Source organism: Sebastes fasciatus, chromosome 3 (genome assembly GCF_043250625.1).
Source record: "Sebastes fasciatus isolate fSebFas1 chromosome 3, fSebFas1.pri, whole genome shotgun sequence".
Lineage (NCBI taxonomy): Eukaryota > Metazoa > Chordata > Actinopteri > Perciformes > Sebastidae > Sebastes > Sebastes fasciatus.
Window position 1 is genome coordinate 4,753,162 of NC_133797.1, and position 21,746 is coordinate 4,774,907.

Genomic DNA, 21,746 nt, shown 5'->3' on the forward strand with positions numbered 1-21,746 from the left:
ACAAATGAGGGCTCTTTCTAATCGTAGTAAGGTAGACGACGAGCTACAACCTCATTTTAATCACAATGAGCCATCCTCCGAGCCGGACACATAACATTGGTCTCTATGTGAAGCCGGCTGTCAGACGAGCCGTCAGGGACCGTCTACAAAGTGCAACGCCGAAAAGAGAAAATATTCAATAACTTCAGTATTATACAATGTAGTACCACCAAAATAACTTCACACATCAATGATCTCCTCATAGTTATACTGCAATACTTAGTTTGGAAATAAGTATGTAAATAGAAAGGGAATAAGTAAGTAACATAATTTTGGTGAATTTGTAATTGGAGAAATATTCGACCCAGGAATAAACTGGAATTTAAAGACAACCAAAACCAGCAGGGCTGAAAAGGCAGATGACCATTGAGTGAATATTTATTTGTCAACTGACGTTATTGTAAGCTATTTTGTTGAGTAGCCTCTTGGCGAAATGCTGAGTGAATTTAAGTTTGGCTCTTATTGTAAAAGGTAAAAACGGAAGGAATGAAGCTCTAATGTGCTGCCGTTAACAATGTGGAAAATAAAGAGTTGTTGGCATTTTGGTTCACGCTGGTCTGGTATACAGAGCATCCATGACACTTTTGAAATCTCTGCGCTAAATGAAAGAATAAAATATTAGATCTGATGTCATTCAATGTTTGATATATTTTATATAAAAAACATTATATGCATGGTAAATTACAGTGTTCGAATTACACCGTAGCTTCTGGGGGAGCCCTATTTTTATGGGGGAGGGATGTTACTGTATACAGTACTTTACTGTACTTTGTTATTGTCAACTATAGTGGTTGTTTGCATAAAAACACAATTTAAATTATGATTATTTAAATATTTGCTTTGATTAAAAAAAACTCTTGGTAAGTTGTTAGGAAGTTAATCAGGTCATAATTCTCTCTCTAATATCTATTTTATATTGATGTGAAAACAATTCCTTCAAACAACTGGATTTATTCAAGTTTCTCGCCAAAAACTTAATTTTACGAGATTACATTTGAACACATCATGATAACGTTGTAATTTACCTTCGCCCAATTGACATTTTGCTGAGCAGACCGTAAACGCCTCATAATAATAACTGAATGGCACATCTGTTAACGTTAGTAGCTCTGCTATTTATCCAATCAGGACTGTGCTGCCCACCGGCTGCTAACAGCTAACATTACGAACACATCCTGCTGCCTTTCAGCCCGGGTTTGTTGTTCACAGTGTCGCTTTATCAGGGAAAAATAGGGTGCATCCCTCAGGTTTAGTAGCGCCACGCTGTTGAGCGTTTGTTTTTCTCTCCGCTGTGGCTCCGGTCCCAAACAAACTGAAACATGATACATCGTGTGTGTGGTTCATTGTGCAGCGTAACTGTTGGAAAGCATCAATAACAGAAATCGATAGTCAGGGAGGCATGAGATGCCAAGAAAGTGGGCAACTACGGCTCTCTATTCCCATTTCTAGCGTTTTCCCTGCCTGTCAGAGTGGCGGGTGTCCTGATGATTTCACCCGCCACTGCCAACAATTTACCCGCATTTATTGGGTGGCGGGTGCTAATTTCAGACCCTGGCCTCGAGTATAGGCACAACTCGGCTACACTATTGTTTGGCTGGGCATCAGTAGCTCGCAAGCAAGGCATCCTGGTACACGTAGACACAGCTCCTCGAGCAGGAGAACCGAGAGAACTCCACTTTCTCTGTCAATATAGCACGCACTGAGGAATTAACTGCTTCAGTGGACTACATTTACCATCAACAGTGAACATCTGGACACTAGACATCCACAGAAAATGTGGCATTTTTTTCCCCTTTAATATAATAATAAGCACATACACCTGTAGACAACCATGCCACTGTCATTCACTGTCAGCTTCCACTAAATAAAAATGGTTAACAATAACAAAGCTGATGCTACCAGACATAAGGGGACTCTGGCAGTAGGCTATTACTAATGAGTTAACTGTACCCCTCAAATACCAGACGGCCTGCGTATCCATGCGGAACCGTGTCAACAGCAAACTGTGTCCATCAATAGCACGTAGCAAATCAAATCGCTCTCGCCATACTTCTTCCCATGAATATTCATGATGCACACTAGCTATCGGCTCCCTGCTACGTGGCTCTATAAGTGGAGGACATAAATGAAAAAGAGTGGATACACATATTCATGATTATTACTTCTCTTTTCCCGCCGCCTCATCTACCGCATCGACCAGGTGCTTTCAGCGGTTTGGATCCGTCTTATTAAACGCAACTTCTGTCTCTTGATCGGAGGCATTTAAGCCGGGCCTAATTGAACACTGCCTGACATTTTAGCTCACCCAACCTCCTGCCAGACCTGACAAACGGTAACGTGTCAGTTTCCGCCTTTTGGTATAATTGGGTTTCCATCTATAGCGAGCGCCGTATGGCGTGGTACATAAGTTGAAAGGCGTGCAAGCTGTGTATGAAAACACAGAGCTGCAGATTCATTACTTGTGAATGAACAGAGACAAGACAAACAGGATCCGTTTAGATAATTAACCAGCAGCATTCCCACTTTAGACATCTCGAGCTGTGTCGAGCTGCTGAAATACTAAATTCTTCACGGTGATCATTAATAAATAACGTAACCACATATGACATTTTGTGGATGCTTTTATTCTGAACACTTTGGGTTAATGCTTTTTGGAGGGGGAATTCAGGTCCCCTTTATCCGGGGCCGTGTCGGACACTTTGTATTGTACAGCCTTCCACTCCCATGCTGAGAAAGAGGGCAATGTCCTGTAAAGGCAAGTAAAAGAATATTGATGGAATCCCACTGCTCACCTCGCTTTACCCATCCCATCTTCTTTACAAATCCTGTTCCCCTCTCTCCCCTCTTCCATCTCCGTGTCTCACACCCTGTCAACCTGTCTCCGTCTCCCCTCCATTTCTCTGTCCATCTGTATTTGTGTCTCTCGGCCTGTCTCTCCTCCTCTGTCGCTGTGTCTTCTCGCGGGCTCCAGGGCACTTGCCTCTCTGCTCGTCGCAGCCATTTGGAGATTGTGCCTTAGGGCTGACAGATGTTGCGTCCCCTCCCAGCATCACCAACTCCCCCTCCACCCCCCACCTCCCGACGCCACCCCCATACCCCACCAACTCAAACGAAACCATCATCCGTTAGCGCAGCGTTCCAGCCAGCAAAGCATGGCTGATTCACCGTGATTCATTTGGCATGCGTTATGTCCTTAAAAGGCCGGCAGACAAAGAGACACTTCACCTCCCTTTTCCTCCTGCTTTATTCCTCTGTTAAAGGATGTGTTGATATCCATATGTTGTTTCTCGCACCAGGTGGCATCGCTCTGGTGTAAGTAAGCATGTGTCGTGATGACCTCTTTAATCAGGAACAGCTCCATGATTTTGCTGTCGGCTAGTTCGTGCAGCGTTTTATGTTTAAAGTACAAAGTTCTTTTCTACCTTTTTCAATATCTGTTTCCCATAAAATAAGCTACAACTCTTATCTCGATGCATTCAGTCTCAAGAGGGAATATCTCCTATTTTTCATGCTGTCATTGAAATTGCAGTAAATCTGTCCTCAGACGAACAGTTCTCAGCTGTAACAGTCTCAACCTCATCCATTAGCTGATGTGACGGAGAAATGTGAGATGTTGTTTGTTTTTTTTCTGATGAACGCAGTCATGCAGAAGGGATCTCCCTAAAACAAAATGCTTATTAAAGACCAAAGCAGGTTTGGACACATTATTGTGAAGCCAGAGATGTGACAATGATTTTCCCGCTCATTACTCTATAATTGCTTGTCAGAACACAGAATCTGGATTTAATGAATTGAACTCTATGTAATTTCAAAATTCTGCATGCCCGTCCTCTTCGCTCCTCACACCTGGACTATGGAGCTGTTGCCAAAATGAAACAGATCTGATATTTACTAACCTTAAAATACAATCCAGGTCTCATATTGTTCCCCTTGAGTCCTGTCAGTAACATACCTGCATTCTCTACGCAATTAAATTAATAATACCAAGTTGTTATTCTTGTTTTATTTATTCTTTATTTATTCTATATCAGATTTTACAGCTGAAGTAGGCGAGATTGGAGCAAATATGATTCAAAAAAGTTATTTTCATAAACCGGTCACTACTATACCCTGACAGTAGTACATGAAACAGGTAACCTGAAAAAAAATCCTGTTCCTCTGTGTTCTCCGGTGCTCCTAACGGCATCTGCAAGATTTCACAGACCGGAGGAAAACAAGCCGTGTGAGCTGATCTGAGGTCTGCTGTCCATCTGCTGTCTATGAGAGCCGGCTGTCAATCACTCACAAACTCCGAACAAACGGTCAAACTAGGCAGCGCAGATCAAATATGAATCAATATTCTGTTACTGTAATGCCTATTTCTCTCCTCAGATGTTTTCAGAATCATCTTGTAGTGCACTATTTAGCTGTAAAATGAGAAAGTTTGTGACGCCACCACCATTGTGAAATCTGGTGAAGGAACGCCAAGTTCCAGTCACATGACCGGAGCAGAGCCAATAGGTATGCTCTCTCTCAATGAAATGACCTGTGATTGGTCAAAGGCTAGATTTTCTAAAGTCTGAAAACAGAGCCATGAGGAGGTGCAGAAGTCTAGTTTTCTCTCAGAACACTTGAATTACAATATGCTGAAAGGTTATTATGGAATTTTTGCCCAATGATTCCAAAAATATACTGCCTACTGCCACTTTAAGGTCAAAAAATGGTTTGTTTTATTATCATAATATATTGTGCTTGACTTGTTATCATCCTAATGTCAGAATTATGTTTGATAATTACTGAAAATCTGATCACATGACATGATTTGAAAATGTTTTTTTTGTTTGTTTTTTAGTGTTGGGCACATTTAAATTTTCAGCACACTGAAAAGTATGTCTGTAACTGGTGAATTCATAAGCCTGTCTCAACATCAGTGGGTTGCTGTCTGTTCAAATCTTCAATCGTAATATTGATTAAACTGTGAAAATATAAAGCTTGCTTTTACTTTTGTTTTCTCTGTGAGCGGTGTTTTTAAGACATTTTTAAAACATTAGAATCTTTGAAAATTCCTCTCTTTTTTTGCACTTTTTGTTTGCCTTTAAATTCTGAATTTGACATAATTTGTTTCCTACAAATTGGCTCAATTAATATTCCAAGATGGTTTCATAGCAGGCATTAAACACGTGTTACCAATAACATTAATGGTTGGTTTGTTCTACTGAAGTGTCCCATAAGCCGAGACAGTGAGCCAGCATGCACAACATCAGGACACTGAAACTGAAACAGCCCAATAACTATACTCAGCCATCATTAACATTATTATTTACACCTGCTCCTACTGTTACAAGTCCACATGTCTACATGCCTACATTTTGTCGTTCGTCTCCTGTCTGTCTGTCTCACACCGTTTTTCCCCCGACTATGTTAAAGCGTCTTTGAGATTAATATAAAGCGCTATATAAATCCAATATATTATTATTATTATTACATGTCTTCTGTGTAAAAGGTCTATAAATTAGAGTATGTAACAAACCAGGATTTTAATTAAATCAAATCCGTTTTTTAATACTTTTTATGGCCTGCATTTTTTTCTGCAATATCCCTTTAATATACTTATATTCATAATTACCTCTCAGTGTAATAGTCCACCATTCCCATGCTGTATCAGAATATGAAGTTACTGCAAATGCCCACAGAACATGCTGCTGGTGCTTCACATTAAAAGTGTTCAACTGGCAAAATGTGGTTGAAAACTGGGTGACTTTTACTGTGAAGGAGCCACAGGAAACACAATGTAATTGTCACCGCAGTTTGCACTAATCACGATCAAAAGCGAATTATGGGAATTAGGGCTGAAAGTTATATTTACAACCATGAAAAGCAAGCAGGCAGTCTGTCCATTGATCTCCTTCAGTTTCAGTCCTTCGGACACAGCGCCACACCTACACACAACAAACAGGGCTGTCCCCTCATGGCGCCGGGCCCGGAGAACATGTCCTACTACAAAATAAATTAGAATGATAATAAGACATATGGTTATGGGTTTTGGTATATTGCAGAATCTCAGCTCTGTGGCAAACAAATGTTCATGATACTTTTATTATGTTTTGTTCCGTAAAATAATCTCCACAAATGAACAAGAATTTTATGATTTTTGAAGTGCGAATACCATCGGCAGAAGTAAAAATCTAACGTTAGGCTATAAACGAACTACACCATGGTCGCATGAGTGCGAGTATACACAACGAGGCTGTAAAGGAGGACGAGTCGGCGTGATGGCGTTTAGTAGTCTTATTTAGCCACTTGTTATCAACTGCCTTTTTTTTAGACACATAAAGCAGGGCTCTCAACTAACTTGTTTCACCATCCTCCCAGAACAGTCCCGAAATGAATGCGGACCGTCGATAAATCTAAAATATTTGCTTTTCTACATTTTCATTAGTTAAAGTGACTTTTAACATGAATCAAACATCCAAAGTGGTTTATTTCTGAGCATAAATGTATCATTTATTTTATTATATTTATTTTAAAATGTAATTTTATTGTTTTTTATTTATAATAATTAAAATAATTAGTTTTATTATATTGATAATTTGATTTTTGAAGCCTTTATTAAAGGTCTCAAAATTTAAAAATAGTGTGCTATTTATTGATTTTCATTTATTTCGTAGTAGAAAACATTGACATCTCTTCAGCTAGTATTAACCACAGACCTTATTTCAGGCATCTATCTAAAAACCCATAGACTTCCAGACGAGGGAACCGGAAGTCCTAAAATGCTAACTCATTTCTGGGTTTTAGGACTGTAGCACTCTAAACAAATTGTTTAATCGGGTGTTTCAGCTCGTTTGTGTGCTGTGGAAAAAATGGGAGCCAATGTCACAATTTAGAATATGATATCAATGAGTTGACAATAGGTAACTGACTTGACCAATCAGATTCGACTATGGACGCCCCTAACAGAAAATGCCAAAGCAAAGGGAAATATTGTAAACCTATCAAATTCAATTAAAAAAGCGTGAACTGAGAGGAGAGATGTGTTGGTCATTGGGTACAGTAAATCAAGCCGAGCACTTCCTGTGCGGCGATGCTCACCGCTACCGCAGAGAAAGGCATCAATATAATATGATATAATACATATGAGTATTTGTGTGTGAAATTCCTCCGAGTGTTTGCATCATACTGTACGTCTTTGAGCGCTCCTTTCTTCTGATTGTCTCTCTGCTAGACTTTTTTTTTTGTCATTGCCATTTTGAGGACAGTTCGAGGACATGAAATATTAAAGTTCACTTTTAAGTCGGAGCTTGTATCCAAAAGTGAGACAATAAACAAGAGTCTTTGAAGCTCGACAGTGGGAGAGGCCTCATCTGAGGTGAATTCATATTCCACCCACCTGCCTGTCGCAGCCGCCGCCGCACAAGGCCGTAATTGTTTCTGAATGCCGTGCATGCAAACACACACTCACACAGACGAGAAGCAGACACAAATACAATCGAGGCCTTTGCCGGGAAAACACCGGAGCACATGCAGCCGTTGTGTTTTAGTCAATACATTCTTGAGAAAAAGCAGTTGTGTATTCCTTAAAGAGAACTCGCAGACTGAGTGTAAAGTAGCAGAGACTGAATCCATCTGTCACTCATATGCTTGCTCTGAAAAATTCCTCTTTGTTTTCAAACCATTAGAGGCATTACCCATTTGTATGAGCCTGTCAGTTGTTTTTTCAACCAGCACTCACCATCCTTAGCCATTTACTGTAATAATGTGCTCTCACACAAAATCTCAGGCTAAAACCCAAAATCATTTCCCCTAATGTGTGCTCGAGATGCGTTCTCTCATGTACGGGCTCAGCGTGAAGCCACAATATGAAAATTGATGTAATTGCTGTGTTGTCAGACTGTTTTCTCCATGGCTGACCCCTGGGCCATCTACTCTACTTTTTTTTTCTGCTTTGTCACACTTTTCCTCCCCCTCTCCACTCTACCACGCTCACTTGCTCTCTGTCAGTTATTTGCTATCTCTTTCCCCCCCTCTCGTATCTCTCTTTCGCTCCCCGTGCAGTTTCTCTCTCTTCCTCCCTCCTCCGTCCTCCAGTGCTTAACTCCCTCTATCCCCCCGCAGCCACAGAGGCCTGATTTACTTCCACTACTGGGTGAAGAGAGGGGCTTTTGTCTGCCACTAGCAGCAGTCACATGGCGCCATGCCGGCCGGGGGTGACAGCGAGAGTGACGAACCTGCAGTCTCGGCTACCCTCCCTCGCAAACATGCAAGCTGTGTGCTCGGAATTAACTGCATATGGGTGGGAAGAACAGAGTTTGTGTCTGTGTGTGTTTGAGAGTGAGAAAGTTCCTCCATCCATGTTTCTCTGAATTATGTTTACTTGTGTTTGATTTTTAGCCACACTAGGATGGCAATCTCAATTAATCTGTCTGTCTGTCACAAGTCTGGTTTATGGTCGCCGTAGCCGAGCTGAGCGCGCCAGAAAATTACGTCATCGTTGCTCACCTCTGAATTTTTGTAACTACGCGCCGGCTGCACGTGCTGCGCTGTTCATTTCAACATGGATGCCTTCGATGGAAGACCGGCCACGCAGGTTGGCCTGTACAGACATCTCAACAACGGTCGAATTGAGAGACCGCAGGGACAGTCACATGACATTAAATACTTGGAAAGAAATAGGCAACACAATATGAGAGAGAGTTTTGTAAAAGCTAAAAAAAAAGCTCTCATGGAAAGGGTGGTGACCCGAGGGGGAAGCACCGAGAGACAGAAAGTAGTTTAGACGTGGAGGTAAGCAACAGTAATAATTTCAGTACACAAATTTAAAGTTTGGCGGTACATACGTGGGTGTTTAGTGTTTACTACTGTTGCCACGCAGCCTACTTTATTTTTCGGTAATCCCTCGTTGACTTCTTGCTTATCCACAGAATATTGTCTTTGTACGCCTCCTGGCGTTTTGGAGAATATTGCAACGAACAACGGGCTGAACATAAACGCCTGTGTGCATGCTGCCATAGGGAGGCCCGCGCCACCGTGTCAACAACAACTGTTGGATGGATTGCTATTAGGTTTGCTGCACACATTCATCGTCCACACAAGATAAATGCCCGTCTTTGGTGATCTCCTGATTTTCACACAGCAACCAAATGTTCTCGTCCAGCACTTTAGTTGATGACAAGATCTCTGATGGGGCGTTTCCAATTGGCACTTTTGGCTGCGCTGACTCAAACCATGCTGCGCGGATTTACGTTTCCATTACCAGTTTTAGCGTGCCGCATCGTTGGGGCCAAAGTGCACTCTCCAAGTGGATTGTGGTGATATCTCGCCGACTGCAGGCGACCCGTTAAGACCCCCCCTTTTCTCCCTCAAACAAGCGTGTGTTGCGAGACTCAACTGTAGAAGACCGGAGATGAAGATGTTTTTAAGAGTCTCAGCTCTCAGTACTTTTGTAGCTTCTAATAACCGAATCTCTGTGGTTTAGTTTCTCTCCTGCATCTTTGTTTGTACTTTTAGATATTCCTTGTTCACAGTTACGTTGATTGCATACCAATTGATTGTGTGGGATGTATACGAATTACATTGCATTCACTTTTCGGAGGTATAGCTACGAACGGTGTACGAGAACAGCCTGCGATCCAACATTGTAGGGCTGAGCCTGAAGAGCTAAGACTGAGATGTCCTAAAATGGACACTGTTCAGAGGATAAACACTTTGGACTTTTGAACTGTTTTTTTTTTTTTTATCAGACTTGTGGTAAGAACCCGAGAACAGCAAATTGTGTCTCTCTTTTTCATCCATCAACCAATTATTTCTACTTGCATGTAGGATAATTATAACAGACTCAGACTCACAGCTATACTGTAGACTTTTAGTTTGTATTTTTACAAATGTCATGCTTTGGCAACATGGGGACACTATGCATGTAAGAGAGAAATAAGACCCACAAAGGGTGTGTGAACGTGCGTGAGACAAAGATAATTGGAATGCTTGCCTGCGTGTGAATGTAACTGAGGTTGATATGAGATAGATGTGAGGATAGTAGACAGACAAAGGCAGACACTGTGTGTGCGTGCGTGTGTGTGTGTGTGTGTGTGTTTGTATGTGTGTAGGCTATATCTGAGAGCCTGTTGGTGTGCATGTGTGTTTGTCGCTTTGTTTGTGTACTTGTGTGTCTAAGTGTTCCTCTGTGCCCCTGTAGTGTGTTAAAAGATATTAACAACCTGTCAAGTTGTTTGCAGGTCTTCATCTGCTCGCTGCTCTGTGTGTTTAAAACTGAGGCCTGGTGTTGTTGAGCTAGTTGGTTTCCTGCACTCAAAAGCTGTTGTCCTTTCATGGTCTCTGCAGTGCTGCCTCATTAGAAAAGCTTCAGAACCTCTTCATTGGGTTTTTGTGCCAAGGTCCCACAGCAGAACATGCATGCACTGTTAATCCAATCTACAAGTAATGGCAATTGAAGAAGGACATTCCTACCTCAGTCTCTCACTCTTCAGTGGGTGCTGTTTATTGGCATGCTAAAGAGGCCCCATACTTAGTGAAAATAATCAATTAAACTAAAGAGCTGTTTGCTGGGATTAGCTCCAGCCCGGAAACCCTCTAAAGAATAAGCGGGTATAGCTAATGGATGGACAATCAAAACTGTAAACAAATTACAGTGAACCAGAGTTATGTGCCAAATAATGCACAATGGAAAAGCTACAAGGGAGTTAAAAAAAAATATCTGAAATAAAAACTGTCATCAACTCCTCTCTCATAATGCTCTCTCCAGCTGCTGCAAAAACCAAGATGGATGCAACAAGTTCAGACGAGGGTAAAAAGAGATCCTTTGGGGTCGGGCGAGGATGTTTGGACCCACGAGCGTCTTATATGAACCAAAAATGGACAAATGACAAAAGACTATTGGAAAAAACCCCACAAAAAACCTAATGGACCAGGGTTGTAATGAAACCTAAGTAAATTGATCCAAATGGACCGGAGTGCAGAAAGATTAGCTGACACTCATCATTTGATAATGTGCTACTGGACCTCGCCTCCATAACCTCATCCAACTCCATACCAGCTGAGAAATTATTAAAACACTAACTGGCTTTTGATCATTACATTCATCCATCCAGGTTCACTTCAGCATTGGGAAGGAGTCTTCTTTACGGTTTCTTTTTGTTGCAGGGAGAGTGTGTGTTTTCAGAGCAATGGGGCTTAGGAACGGTGGCTGTTTGTTTTCGGGACAACGGGCCGTCGGACAAATGGGTTTGCGGTAATCGGCCATCTGAACTATGGGCAGTCCCCAGAGGTAGGGGTAGGTAGGTAGGGAGCTCAGACCTCTGGTGAGACCTCGGAGTAGATCCACTGCTGAATATGATAAGAACGCCTCCTGGGTGCCTCTCTTTAAAGGGAAGTCCAAGTGTAGGAGACCCCGGGATGGACCTTGAACATGCTGGAGGGATTATATCATCTGGCATGAAAACACCTCTGATCCCCCAGGACAGGGGTCAGCAACCTTTACTATCAAAAGACCCTTTTTAGGCAAAAACATAAATAAATAAATAATCTGTCTGGAGCCACAAAACACTTGATCATTGTGATGAAGGTAACACAGTTTATAGTCTAAGTATATAGTATATAAGTCTAATACAGTGAGGGCCAAAGTGGAAATGTACAACGGAGTATTGGGGCTACATTGAGGGAAAAGAATCTGAGATTTTCAGAATAAAGTCGTTATATTGCGAGAAAAAAAGTTGGAAAATTTCGAGAATAAAGTCATAACTTTACCATAAAAAAGAAAATAACACGTAAAATTACTACTTTATAATATTATGACTTTACTCTCATAATACTACGACATTTTTCTCTTAAACTTATGACTTTATTCTTATAATACTACGAATGTTTTCTCGTAAACCTTTGACTTTATTCTCATAATATTATGACTTTATTCTCAAAATCTCAGATTTTTTTTTTTTCCTCAATGTGGCCCTAATACTCCGTTGTACATTAGACCTACAACAATGATAAATAAAAATTAAAATGTAAACAAAAAACAGTTATTAATTTCCATTTTTTAAAATCCACAGGGAGTCACTGGCGAGGAGCTAAAGTGGCTCCGGAGCCACAGGTTGCTGACCTCTGCCCCAGGAGAACCTGGAAGATGTTGCAGGAGAGAGAGATGTCTGGACTACCTCGCTTAGCCTGCTGCCAGCGACCTGCCCCAGATAAGTGTTGGAAAATGGATGGATGGATGGATGGATAGATGGATGGATGGCCCATTACTAGACTAGACCCGAGGACCTCTAGTTGAAAGCGTAAATATTCAAACATAACTGAATCAAAATGTTAATAGGAGAGGAAATGGGCAGGGAATCATTTAAAAAATTCAGGTGACACACACTAATCTACTAATCTACATATTATATGGCTGTTAAAGCACAAACGATTTGATACTGAATGTATTTTCTCTTAGATTGCAAAATGCATCATCACTGGCTATGTTAGCCTTATGCACAATCTGCATTTGTATTTGTTCATATGTTTATCTTCAATTTGTATTTTATATTATCCTTGCACTTTTTTTAATTACTTTTTAATCACCTTACATTCGCATCACCTCCATTAGCACATACTCTATTACAGAGGCAGCTCTCTGTAGTTCTGGTGGCTAGACCATCACTTCACTGCTGTGTTTTTATTCGTATGCATACATCTATTCTTTGTCCTTGTGTGTATCAGTGTTTCGAATGTATCGTATAAGCTGCTGGATGCCTAATTTCCCACGGGATAAATAAAGTATACATCTATCTATCTATATTGAGTGTGACTGTGTTGTAATCCTCCCCTGATAACAACAGAAGAACATTCCAGCCTCCTCGTGTAGCGTATATGTCTCATCGGCTGGCTCGACACCTTTAACTGACCTCGGGGATGTCCCAATCACTGACAGACCGCCTAACTGGATCAGGTGAGCGGCCGGGATTCTGAAAACCGAGGTGGGGCTGCTTTTCATCTTCATTATTAGACAATAATTAACTCAGAGAAAATGACCCCTTCCTGATTAGAGTCGTGTAAGGGGAGAGAGGTGAAACTGTGGAGTGAACAGAGACAGATGGTTCCAACCATCAATTGACCCAAACCCAGCAAAATGCAGGGGCACCGCCTGAAGGAATGGCTTCAAATATGAACCCACCCCTTGTCTGGTTCAAGTCTGGCTTATAATTGATTAAGTCCAGGAAAGACAGAGAGAAGAATAGAAACTATAGTTGATCTATTCATTTTAGAGAGTATTTGCTCCCAGCTTACTGTCTAGGTGGATTCCACATGTTTATAAATGAAATACTGTTCCATGTATCTTATTGGCATTGCAGAGAGTGGCAGAGGGAAAGACAGTCATCAAACGATGAGTCATGCCTCTATTTGACTTAGTACACCGCATATCTAAGGAGGACCACAAGAGGCAAATAAATAGTAATAAAGCACTCAATTGATTAATAACTAATTACAATAAAAATAGGCATTTGTTTACAAATGTATTTATTAAACTGCGACTAAATGCACTAAATTACAAACTAATTTGTTATTTGACATTTTAATGGGCAATAAAAATAATTATAAAAAGAAATTGCAAATAAAATATTAATCCGTCAATAAATAGTTTAAAATTAAAAAGGGATTTACAAAACACCATTGAACAGTCAATAAGTACATCATTTAAAAATAAATGAATTAATGCCAATGCAAATGGGAAAATAAGTTGCCCTTTTAAATGCCTGATTAAAAACCTGTATTCTTAATTTAATTTGTGAATCCAATTAATCATTTATCTTTTTAAACTGCATTTTAATTTTTTTCTTTAAATTCCATTATTTATTTATGACATTTTTAATGTATTTTTAAATTTTAAAATTTTTTAATTGACTGTTTTATGTTGTTTTTGTAAATCCCTTTTTAATTTGAATATTTATTGATGGATACATTTTTTCATTTGTATGTTATTTTTATAATTCTTCTTTTTATTGCCCATTAAAATGTCAAATAATGAATTATTTTGTAATTTAGTCCATTTATTCATAGTTTAATAAATACATTTGTAAACAAGTTTATTAATTAATTATTAATCCATTAAATGCTTTATTACGTCTCTTGTGGTCCTCCATACATATCAGACCAACAGTGAAGAGGAAACAAGAGCAATGCACACAAACAAGACAATTATCAAATTCAAAGGAAACAATAGAAGAACATTACCTTTCTCTTGTTGTTGGGACTCACGTACAGATAACTGAGTATTGTCTTCGCTCCTACTTTGTCATTCAGCTTCTGGTACGTTGCTCCGTAGTCAGTTGACCTGAAATTTAATCAGAAAGGTCTGATGAACACTTGATGAATTACTTGTTGCAATTAAAAGTCCCCCTCGAGGATTCAGCGTGAGAGGGGAAAGAGCACTGACGTAATTAAGTCCCTTTTGTGCTCAATGCAGCAACAAGAATCCCGGCGGGAGAACAGGGGCCACATCATTACGGTCACTGTGTGGCGACCTCGGCTGCTGTATTTATAATCCACATAAACAACGCACACAGTTGTTTCCTCCAGATGTCCGTAACAATGCAATCACACAAATGATACTGAAATTTAAATAATATTAGTGGAATTTGAACATGCTCAGAAATAAAGCTCTCAAACACCATCGAACAAAATAAACAGCATCAGAATTACATTTTTTTTTACCTGCCAGGTACAATAAACACACTGTACGGGGAGTTTTTATGCCATGCATGCAGAAATGTAAATAGCTTAAACACATAGAGATGACAGGACGTTTGGGGCAAGTGGGGCTTTGCCCATCTGCTGGCAGCAGAAAAAAAAAGGATGGTTTTAATCAGTGTTGCCAGATCTCACGAGAGAAACAAGCTACCAAGTCTATAGAAACAAGCCCAAAAGAAGAAACTCTCCCCCCGGAAAAAAAAGCAAAACAAGCGACCTTACCTCCCTACCACAATATGTGTGAATTTATTTTGGATTGCATGCATTTCATTTCATTTTTTGCACTGCATTGCATTTTTGCATCCATGTTTGGTTTGTAATTTAACATTACTTTTGTTAAATTAAAATTGTATTTTATTTAATTAAATTTCATTTCAGTTTTGTATTTCAGTTTTAGCTTGTAACTTTACATTTTTCTTATTATAAACTTAAAGAAGTTGAACGTTTCATGTAATTTTTGCTTCCATTTTTTAGCTTGTGACCTTACATTTTTTATGTTGACTAAATTTTAAGACGTTGAACATTTTATTTCATTTTTGTATTTAATTTTTAGCTTTTAGCTTTTTTTTAAACATTCAAATTAAATTGTGCATTTCGTTTAATTTTTGCATTTTTGCAAAGACTGTGAATCCAGTGTTGGTAAGCCTGATTGAGGAGAACGGTGCTGCATTTCTTCAGCAAAAACTCTCACAAAAACGGCAAACTGCCTTCGAATCGTTCCCCACCTGAGGACGAATCCAATCTTTGAATTAACTCTCTTCTTCCCAGTCTTTGTTGTACTTTTTGCCATTTTTCACTCACTTAGTACCTGGCATTGTTAGCTATACTCCATCAACCGCGAAGATTTCTCACAACACCACCAACACTCTGAGTGGCGGCGGGGGTGCCGGTGAGTGACCATCAGTTATCTGTGTGTGTGTGTGGGGGGGAAGGGGAGGGGTGGAGGAATCGGGGTTCTGTACGGATCCTGCAACAGGACAAACTAGACCGATATAGAGGAGAGAGACAGGAGCCCAAATAAACTACTACACTTTAGAATCAAGCTAAAAAACGCAAACCGCGACTACCAATATTTGTAAGCCACTGTTCAGGAAAACAAGCCCAAAGTTGCTTATAATAAGCGGACTTGACAGCTCTGGTTTTAATGATACTGACTGAGTAACCTAGGAATTAATACAATTCTGGATTAATGGATGACATTAAATTTACTCAGTTATTTATCATTATTATATTCTTCAATTTAGGTAAAATGGTGTTTTAACTGCAATTGACTCAAGAGGCTGCAATGTCAAGTGCCCCGAGTGTGGGAAAACAACAACATGCATGCCCAAATCATTTGGTAATGAAAATCAATGGCACATATCTGATTGATGCCAAGTGGGGCTGATTGCCTGTTGCCCCGCTACAATTTGATTGGCTGTTCACCAGCAACCACAAGTTGTCATAATTTTCTTATTGCTCAATTTGCTTGTAGTCAGCTGCGTCTCTTCTAGAGATTCGAAGTCTCGCCTATTTTCACCGTGAGCCGCACGCGGTTCACAGCAACAACAGACAGTGAAAATGATCTTTTGACAGTATATTGACATCATACTAGCAACATTACTACAGTTTCAATGTCTGCATCTGTAGAATATGTCACGGACATGAATAAAAGTAAAGATTTATCACTTTAACACTTCCTGCTTTCATTCAAGGGTTATGTCTGTAGACAGAATACGTTCATTTGTTAACACAAGACTTTTATTCTGAAATATTTACAGGACCGTGTTGTAGGAAATGGAGTGACTTGCACGGCTCCATGAATGAATAAAGTACGGGGTTTTAATTGTGGATTATTGCTATTATTTACAAATTACCACACGGTACTTAACCTTTTTTCTGTCTAAAATAAATATAAATGACATTAAGCTTCTCATGGATTGAAGCTGTTTTTCAGTCCGTTTGTGTGTTGACATTGTTGGTTCTCAATAAGCCAATTCTTAAGGTCACACTTAAATAAATAATATGATGAGGACTCTCTGATTCTGGTACTGAATCCCATTGATGTGATGCTCTGAAGGAAAAGACGGCCTGGCTAAATGCAGTTTTTCGGAGTGGGATTGTGCGGTCCCCCCTAGCTACACCTCTACTGCAAATTGAGCTTGCTCAGCAGAGCAAACATACCCAAATCGACAACGCATACAAACGAAGAATTCAGAAGTATAACAGCAAATTGAGGAGAACATCTGTGCCAAGTTGCCCCATCCCTTTTTTCCCAAACACCACTGTAAATACAACAGAGCACACTGTAGGGATCCACAGTATGACATCTTTAACCACACTGGAGAAATCTCAAAGGAACTAGTTGAACTAGAAGGCAACAAGTGGAACATGAAAATGTGGAGAAAAAAAAGAGAGAAATATGTGGAGCGTTGCAGTTTTAAATTAAAATGTATCTTAATTAATAAAACAGATATGGAAACAATAAAGCCACAGTTTTGGTTGAATTATGGTTTAATTAAACCAAATTAACTCTTTCGAGAATATTTAAGCACGTTTCTGAATGTGTACAATATTTACCTCTGTATATTCCTTTTAGATTATAGATAGATTATTATCATTTTAGATCTGCTCCCAACAGTTTGGGGATGGCCCTTTTCTATTTCAACAAGACAATGCACCCTTGTAATCAGGGCCGTAGTCAAGTCCAACTTAATTGAGTGCAAGTCAAGTCCAAGACCAGGTCCAGTCGAGTCCAGATCAAGGCCAAGTCCTGAGGCAGTCAAGACCAGAGCAAATCGAGTCCTGTTCAAGACCATAATCGGCAATAGTGTCTATCCAATGGTAATATGATTAATGAGTTAGGATGGACAATCTATAAACACTACCGATCTATCTCCTAACATCAAACTAATCAATGCAAAGAATTTAGGTTTAGTGACCATTACAGTCCAATGTTACATTCATAAACCTTGAATTTCATCTGACATTTGCTAACATTGCTGACATTTCTACCCTGGGACAACCCCCCAATATTTACCCCCGACATTTTCATTAAACTTTAATTTTGAATTTTTTATTGAGATTATTATTTATGCAAATAGCATGGACAAGGAAGTAGGTGTGCTGCACCATCTCCTAAAACAAACAACCATCAATTGATGAAATTTAAACTTAGTGTTAAATCCATAGTGTTTTCCCCTTTCTTCCTGGGATACAGGCTATATGTGTAATACTCGTGGTGGCCTGTAGTGGGAAAGAGGATTGTTTCTTTATCTACACACTGTAGGAATCAATCAACGTTCTGTACAACTGATCCCAAATCAGCAGCCAGGAACAACTTAGAGCTGAAGTAGGCGAGATTGGAGCAAATATGATTAAAAAAGTTATTTTTATAAAACGGTCGCTATATCCTGACAGTAGTACATGAAACAGGTAACCTGAAAAAATCATGTGCCTCTGTGTCCTCCGGTGCTCCTAACGGCATCTGCAAGATTTCACAGACCAGAGGAAAACAAGCAGTAAGAGCTGATCTGAGGTCTGCTATCCATCTGCCGTCTATGAGGGCCGGCTGTCAATCACTCGCGAACTCCGACCAAACGGTCAAACTAGGCAGCGCTGATCAAATATGAATCAATATTCTGTTACGTTAATGTCTATTTCTCTCTAATGTTATCAGAATCATCTTGTGTACGGTTTAGCTGTAAAATGAGATAGTTTGTGACGCCGCCGCCGCCGCCCTTGTGAAATCTGGTGAAGGAACGCCAAGTTCTGGTCACATGACCGGAGCGCAGCCAATAGGAACGCTCTCTCAATAAAATCACCTGTGATCGATTTTTTAAAGCCTAAAAACAGAGCCATGAGGAGGTGCAGAAGTCTAGTTTTCTCTCAGAACACTGGAATTACAATATGCTGAATGGTTATTATGGAATTTTTGCCCAATGATGCCAAAAATATACTGCTTCTGCCACTTTAACCAGTTCTTAATAGCCGAGACCAAGTGCAGGACTTCAAAAAAGTATACTCGAGACCGAGACCGGACTCGAGTACTACGGCCCTGCCTCTAATAACAAAGCCAGAAGAAATGTTTTTTTGCAGTTTGGTCGGGAAGAACTTGACTGGTCTGACCTCAGCCCCATCCAACACTATTGCTCTTGTGGCTGAATGGGAGAAAATCCCTTCAGTCAGGTTCAGAAATCTGGTGGAAATTCTTCCTATGAAAGTGAAGGATAGTAATGCCCATTGTTTGAATGTTCAACAATCACGTAAAAGGTAAGGTAATGTTCAGGTATAAGATAATCAAACTGAAATAAAATATTCATAGATTAACATAATCATTTATGAATTTTACGTAAAATTACCTGAAAATACATATGCCAAAGAGAAAGACAGTGATACATCACTGGCGCCGGAATAGATGGGATGAGACTTTTTGTCCCCTGATTTTCAGGTGCTATGGTAATAAAGTGGTGTCCTCTAAGCCAGGTATTACTGTCCTATGGCGTCTAACATGTTGAACCTTTATACAATCATAATCAACCATTGTGTAGTCTGAAAATATTTCTACACTTTTTTGAAATTTTTTATTATGAAATGTGTCCATTGTGTTCACAGGATGTCACGGTTCCCAACACTCGATGGTTTACATTGTGTAACCTGACAGAACACAGTTAAACTGACCAGTTCGATGCACACACAGAGCTTTGTGTGATTATTGTGCAGCAGCCTGGTGCTGATCATATAATTATGGAGCCTTGTGTGTAAATTGAAGTCTTCAAATTAGAGGCTTCAGATATAATTTAGTACACATGTCTGTCGTGCTGCAGTCAGATAGTGGCTTTAATGAGCTCTTGAGTCTTTCATAAAGATTAAAAGCAGCTGTGGATGACAGATACTGCTAACAATCACTCATTAATCTGCATTAAGTGGTTAGAAAAATACCAGATCTTTTTTTTGTTTTATGTATGTGGGTGTAGTTTTATGCAGTACAAACGTTTCTTGTGTTTAATCTGACGCAGAAGATGTGTTTCTAAATTTAGGTAACAGGAAACTGTGTACCTTTGTTTTGAAGCACTATGAAATTATTTCTTGAGAAGAGTCAGCTCAAGCATCTAATTAAATACAAAAACCCAAATGAATTTCAGTCTTGTGTGGGTAAATGATCCATAATTAGTCTTGAAGAAAAAAAAAGGACCTAAACTCTATGACAGGATTATGATTAAATTTATACAACTGTGTCACATTTCTTTTTATCTCTTCTCCACATGCCTCTTCTTTCCCAACACAGGAGTACTTTTTAACACTTTTCAGCTTCCATCGACTGTATGTTAACATCACATGATTATAGGCCATAATTCTATATTTAGGGGTTCACTTCATGCCACCTTCTGGCTCAGTGGCAGCTGCATGCAGTGGGGCACTAGCGTGCAGAAAGTTTTCTAGTATCTAGGGCAGCCTTTATGGCACTGCATCGCATCTTTTCAATTTTAAGGCCACCATAGAGGGCATTTCATCTTGTTTTCTCTACTGGAAGGGCACCTAAGAGGGCAGTTTATCATGTTTTCTCCATTTAAGGCCACCCCAAAGAGCACTTTATCCCATTTTCTCTACTGGAAAGGCACCCATAGGGGGCACTTTATCAGGTTTTCTCTAATGGAAGGGCACCTAAGAGGGCAGTTTATTATGTTTTCTCCATTTAAGGCCACCCCAAAGAGCACTTTATCCCATTTTCTCTACTGGAAAGGCACCCATAGAGGCCACTTTATCAGGTTTTCTCTACTGGAAGGGCACCCAAGAGGGCAGATTATCATGTTTTCTTAATTTAAGGGCACCCTAGAGGGAACTTCATCAGGCTTTCTTGAGTGGAAAGGGACCCTAGAGGGCAGTTTATCACATGTTCTCTACTGGAAGGGCACCCAAGAGGGCAATTTAACATGTTTTCTCCATTTAATGGCACCCTAGAGGGCACTTCATCACGTTTTCTCTACTTGAAAAGCACCCTATAGGGCAGTTTATCATGTTTTCTCCATTTAATGGGACTCGAAAGGGCACTTCACCAGGCTTTCTCTAGTGGAAGGGCACCCTAGAGGGCACTTCATCACATTTCCTCTACTGGAAAAGCACCCTAGAGGGCACTTTATCCTGTTTTCTCTACTGGAAAGGCACCCAAGAGGGCAGTTCATCATGTTTTCTCCATTTAAGGCCACCCTCGAGCGCACTTTATCACATTTTCTCAACTGGAGGGGCACCCTAGAGGGCAGTTTAACACATTTTCTCCATTTAAGGGCACCCAAGAGGGCATTTCATCTTGTTTTCTATACTGGAAGGGCACCCTAGAGGGCAGTTTAACATGTTCTCTCCGTTTAAGGGCACCCAAGAGGGCACACAACATAGGGGCATTTCCATTTGTATCTACGATAGGGGAATCCAAGAAAGCACTTTTACGGTCTTATTTTTTAACACAGGGGCATACAGGGTCTTGTTTAACATGACTGGTAAGCAGGCACCTTGTCATTTTTTAAACCTCATTTACATAGAAAAGAGTGAGCTTTAAACAGTTAAACAAAGACCAGCTTTGAATGAGTGCTGAAATATTCAAATGTTGGTCAAAGTGCTAATGCATGTGTTCGGTTGAAATTGAGCATTTCAGACGCTCTCCGACAGTTTGAACGACTTATCTGAGCTGTCAGGTCTAATTTGTCGCGAGCGGTCTGAGGCTAAATCAGCTCAATGAGCTATTCTAATTTCACATGAAGATGGAGAAAAAGCCCCAAAGCATGCAAATCTTAGAAAATGCAGCAAAGACGTTGCAGAATGCCTCGTGTGACTTCAAATGAAGCAATCACTCACATCGACTGATGTTTTTTTTTTCTCCACCTTCTCTCCGTGCTGCTGTTAAATCCAGACTAAAGTCCTTGTTTGAAGGGTTCTGAGGGAGTTTACTGAGAACTTCACGCTTGAAGTTTACAAACAGCCATGAAAATACAAAGATATTCATGGCACACTGG

The 21,746-nt window shown here is 40.0% G+C and overlaps 1 protein-coding gene across 1 annotated transcript in view; it reads right to left on the bottom strand.

Annotated features, from left to right (window-relative positions):
* Positions 1-21,746, bottom strand: part of sorcs1 (sortilin-related VPS10 domain containing receptor 1) — a 215,061-nt gene that overhangs the window by 83,247 nt on the left and 110,068 nt on the right. Inside the window, exon 3 of the mRNA XM_074631017.1 lies at positions 14,245-14,344. Within this exon, the coding sequence (XP_074487118.1) occupies positions 14,245-14,344 (100 nt within the window). The remainder of the gene's footprint in view (positions 1-14,244; positions 14,345-21,746) is intronic.